Source organism: Spermophilus citellus, assembly GCF_964194105.1.
Source record: "Spermophilus citellus genome assembly, chromosome: 3".
In the NCBI taxonomy this organism is placed as follows: Eukaryota; Metazoa; Chordata; class Mammalia; order Rodentia; family Sciuridae; genus Spermophilus; species Spermophilus citellus.
In genome coordinates, this window is record NC_138184.1 from 225,552,563 (window position 1) to 225,557,437 (window position 4,875).

Consider the following 4,875-nt stretch of genomic DNA (forward strand, 5'->3'; position numbering starts at 1 on the left):
AGATTAGTGGGAAAGGAGCCCTCTGTGCGTGCCAGCTGCCCTGTGGCCAGACCCAAGAGCCCAGCTGCCACCTTGGCTTGTCCCAGCTCTGACTTCAAAACCACAGCCACCAATATCTCTCGTGGACTTGGCCTGCCACAGACTGAAGTCAAGCTGGAGTTTACGTGCAGAGAAGAAAATGCTGGCAGTGGCCACAGGAGGAAAGTCCCATCCCTCGGCTCCCAAAAGAAACGTGAAAGGCACTTGTCTCTGCAAAGGAGCAGCTCCTGGCCCCCACCCAGTGGTACATTGGTCCCTTCATCTGACTCGGGCCAAGTTTTCCAGGAGAAGCAGGTAGAAACTGCCTTTGGCCTACCTTCCTCCTGTGGGAAGAGAAAAACCCACCCCGTGAGGAGGCCTGGTCTTCACCCCGCCACTTCCCAGGCAAAGTGCCAGGCTAGCTCTGAGCAGAATAAACCAAAGACAAACTCTGGAATTCAGGGCCTCAGACTTGTGCCTGGGCAGGAGCCCCACACACAGCCCGAGAAGAGGAAAGTGTCCAAGCGGAAGGCATGTGGGTGCACAGAGGAAGGAGAGCCGGCAGGACAGAAGGCTAGGTCCTTGTTGGGTGGTGCTAGAGCTGCCCCCTCTACCCCAGCTCTGATTCAGCCCCAACCCCCATCCCTGCAAATGACCAGTCCTGAAAGGTTAGAGGCAAACCAATCAAGAGAGAATGAGGAGGCGGTGCCAGCTGACCTCACTGTGCATCTGGCCAGAGAGGCGAGGCAACGCCCCAAGAAGGGGAAGAAAAAGCGTTCTCATCCTGTAGTAAAGAAGAAGTTGGGGCCCCAGCTGAACCTTCAGGAGACCCCCTGCTTGAAAAAGTTGGTTAAAGCTAAGAAAACAGAAAATCAGGGCTTGAATTCTTCCCCGCATTCCGCAGGCCTTCTGCGTGCCACAGGTCTGACACCCGTATCGGACATCAGACAGTTCTTCACCATTGATTTAAAGAACAGCTGCCAAGTCCTCTGTACCTTGTGTCACGTCAGTGTCAGACCGTGCAAAACTGAGGGGCAGTCCCAAGCCTCAGGCCTTGTCCATCACCTGGCCAGCCAGCATGGGTTAGAGTGGGAGAGAGGGCTAGCTACCAGCAGCCCTGGCAAGGGGGTAGAGGACATGGAACAGGCACAGCTACAGGCCTTGCCTGTGGATGCTGCCAATTTTGCCTCAAGGGGGCAACTGGTGCCCATACACCACCCAGACACTGTGTTCTTGGGACAACGTGGCAGAGAGCCAGACCTGGACAGACCTGACCAGCCACTTTTGTCCTCGTCACCCCTGCCTGCTTTCCCTGTTGCAGTCAAGGACAGGCCTAATAACACAAATGCCCCCGAACAACCCCACACGGACACCTGGAACCACAGCATCACAGAGCTGCTGTGCAGCCTGGCCTTGCCCTTCTCCTTTGTTTCCTCCAAACCCTTTAAGAGGTTCATGGCGCAAGTGGACCCTCGCTACCACCTGCCCTCCCCAGCATTCTTCTGTGACAAAGCCTTGCCCCTGCTCCATGAGGCTGTGGGTGAGCAAGTTCTTCAGGAGATGCAGTGGGCAGAGGAGGGCCATGTTCACCTCACAGCCTCTATGTTGACCCAGGACTCCATGGTGAACTATATGGCTGTCAGTGCCCACTGGGTGGTGGCACAGTCAGGCAGCAAGCTTGGGGCATCGGGGAGCCTGAGGAAGAAAGCCCTGCTCTGGGTCCGAGGCCTGGAAAGAGCGACAGAGGACAGGCAGCCCGAGCTGCTGGATCAGATTAACCTGTGGTTGGGCCGTGGCTGCCTAAGAGCAGGTTTCCTGGTGTCTGGTGGCTGCCCTGACCTGGACCTGGCCCTGCAGGCTGAGGGGTACACTCTCATCCCTTGTTTTGCCCACTGCCTTGACTCAGTGGTGAGCAGCTTTCTGTGTCACCATCATAGCATCCAGATTATCCTGGGCACAGCCAGGGCCATCTACAGCCATTTCCAAGGCTCCGCAGAGGCCCGGAATCTCCTCAGCCAGCTCCAGCACCAGTGTGGCCTCCCAGCCCAGCAGCCCTTCGAGGAGCTCTCAGACCACTGGAGCTCAGCCTACCACCTGATGGAGTGGCTGGTGGAGCAGCAGCAGGCCCTGCAGGAGTACTCGGAGAAACAGCAGCCAGGCAAGGCCAGCACTGCCCTCTCAGCCATGTTTTGGAGCCTGGCAGACAGTCTGGTCAAGCTCCTGCAGCCCTTCCAGATGGTGATCCGTGAGGCCAGCACAGATCAGGCCTCTTTAAGCCAGGTGTTGCCCCAGGTGCGCTATCTGCACATCTTCCTAGAACAGGTGCATCGGCACTTCCAGAAGCAGGGAGTTGGGGAGGTGGGTGTGGCCTTGCGGCTGGCTGAGGGCTTGGCCTTGCAGCTTTCCACAGATTGTCAGCTCAACGATCTCTTCTACCGAGAGGAATTCGTGCTGGCCACGTTGCTGGATCCCCGGTTTAAGGGCAAGGTTGAGGCCATCCTGCCCGTGGGGGCTGACATTGATCACTGGAAACAAGTCCTTGTGTACAAGGTGAAGGAAATTATGGTTTCCCAGTATTCCCTGCCCACCTCAGGCTCCCTGCAGCGCGCCAGGAGCTCTCGAGTGAGCACCAACAAAGTAGCCAAGGGCCCACGAGCCCAGAAGAAGGGCCAGAAGGAGCCTCTGCAGAAAGGCAGGGAGTCTGGCTCTTTCCTGGTCATCCAGAGGGAGAAGACCTTGCTGGAGCAGCTGGAAAGCGTGGGACTGATGGCTTCAGAAAGCAGCGGGGCCTCGCTGTCCACTGAGAATCACATAGCCAGCATCATTGTTAGCCGGTACCTGCGAGAGAACGAGACCATCGGGGCTCAGGAGGACCCATTGTATTACTGGGAGAAGAAACGTAAAACCTGGCCAGCCCTGGCCCAGCTGGCCACAGTCTATCTGTCTTGCCCGCCCACAAGAGCCTTCTCTGAAAGTGTCTTTGGTGCCCTGAACAGTCCCATCATCACAGAAAAGGGCTCTCCGCTCAAAGTGGAGACTGTGGAGCAGCTCCTCTTCCTCAACACCAACCTGGAGAGCTTCCCCAACTACACCCCACCACCCCTCAACTGCTCCAGTACTGACCCTGCTGAGCAGGAGCTGGCCCTGTAGCCTGTCTGCTGTGCTGGGGTGGGCAGACTTGGGTGTGTGCTAGTAGGTTCCAGGAGCTCAGGAGCTTGAAGGTGTCCCAATAGTCTGCTGACTTCAAAACCTCAGGGAACCCTGCAGCCGCAAAGGGCAGAGGACATCTGCTTAAGCCTGTGCAGTAAGGATGGGGACAGCTTCTTGGTTCTTGACAGGTTGCCATATTCTTTTCTGAAGTCATCTTCCAGGCCTGTGTTGATCCATTTATGTTCAGCAGTATGCATGGAAGGGCTAACATGCCAGACACAGTCATGTACACCTGTAATCCCAGTGACTCAGGAGTCTTGAGGCAGGAGGATTGCAAGTTTGAGGTCAGCCTCAGCTACTTAGTGAGACCCTGTCTCAAAATTAAAAAAGGGCTAGGGATATGGCTCATTGGTAGAGTATCCCTGAGTCCAATCCTCAGTTCTGGAAAAAAGAAGTGGGTAGGCTTTCCTAAACAGTTATCAGGGCCCAGAGGTAGGGTATGAATTCAGCATCCCCCTCACACACACACACACACACACACACACACACACACACACACTCCTGCAGCTCTCCTGAGGCTCCTTTCATTGTAGGAAGGAGCCTCAAGGTAGAGTCGCCGTCTCAGGAGGCAGGTGCCTACACTGCATGTGCGCAATAAGCACCAGATTTGGGAATCCCAGAGTGGCCAGAGAGTACTCCCGAGGGTGGAACTAACCAGCTTGCACCAAGAACTGAGCTCCCCCAGTCCTCAACAGGTCATTCTTGCTGATACATGACCGAGTCTACATTCCACCCTTCCCTGGCCACTTGTGTCCTGCAGATCCCTTATTTATAAGAGAAAGGTATATGTGAAGCCTGCTAATAACAGATTGCCCAGAGTTCTTGTTGGACCAAATATAGGACCTGAGGATTGGGATCCAGGAACCCACTGGGGTTGGACAGAAGAGTTCTGGGCAAGGTGGTCACTAAGATGGATTGGAAGAAAAAAGGTGCACACTCAAAACCATCCCCTCGCTGGACTGCCAGAAGCCTGTCCAGTGGCCTTTCCTGGATAGATTATCAGCTTATTTCCCTGTGGCATTAATAAATTATTGAAAATATAAGGTAGCAGGGAAAGTTAGCCATAATCTTGTCACTCAGAGAGTCTATCTCAGTGGTTTGATATGGTCCCTTTTTTATATTGAGGTCATACCCTCTGAGCTGTTTAATATGCAGTATTTTCATTTTGGCTATAACAATTGCATCCTTTAAATAAAGCTTTGTGAACACCATATTTAATGGCTGGAGTGTCGTGATTTGAATTCCAGATTGGCCTCCGTATTGCCTGGCTGTCCTCCCTGCCCATAGCACTCCAGTGGGGACCTATGGAAGGGGGTGTTCCCAGGCTCGCTGTAGGAGGTAAAGCTTGTTGAGGGAGGGGTGGTGGCTGTAAAGGGACATTCTTAATGTCCCCTGCTAGGAATCAGGGTATCTTGTTCTTGAGGGCGGGGTATGCCCCAGACCTTCCCAGAACCCTGCCTGCAGTCCCGTACCCCCCCTGCAAACCCTGGTTCAGTGGACAGGGCAGGGTGGTTTCACCTGAAGTTGCCCTAAGGGACAGCAGGTTGAGCTGAACTGCCATTCTTTATTTTGTGTGACAGCACTCAACAGACTCCCAGTGTCCTCAGAGAAGATGGAGAAGCCAGGCTGGGGGCACAGTGGGGGGAG

General features: G+C 54.7%; 1 protein-coding gene across 1 annotated transcript; it reads left to right on the forward strand.

Annotated features, from left to right (window-relative positions):
• Positions 1-669: 669 nt before the first annotated feature.
• LOC308643521 (zinc finger BED domain-containing protein 6-like) lies at positions 670-3,168 on the forward strand (the record flags this gene model as incomplete). The annotated part of the gene is made up of 1 exon (XM_081283345.1): positions 670-3,168. The coding sequence occupies one exon, from the start codon at positions 670-672 to the stop codon at positions 3,166-3,168; it is 2,499 nt and encodes an 832-aa protein (XP_081139471.1).
• Between the last annotated feature and the right edge of the window lie 1,707 nt (positions 3,169-4,875).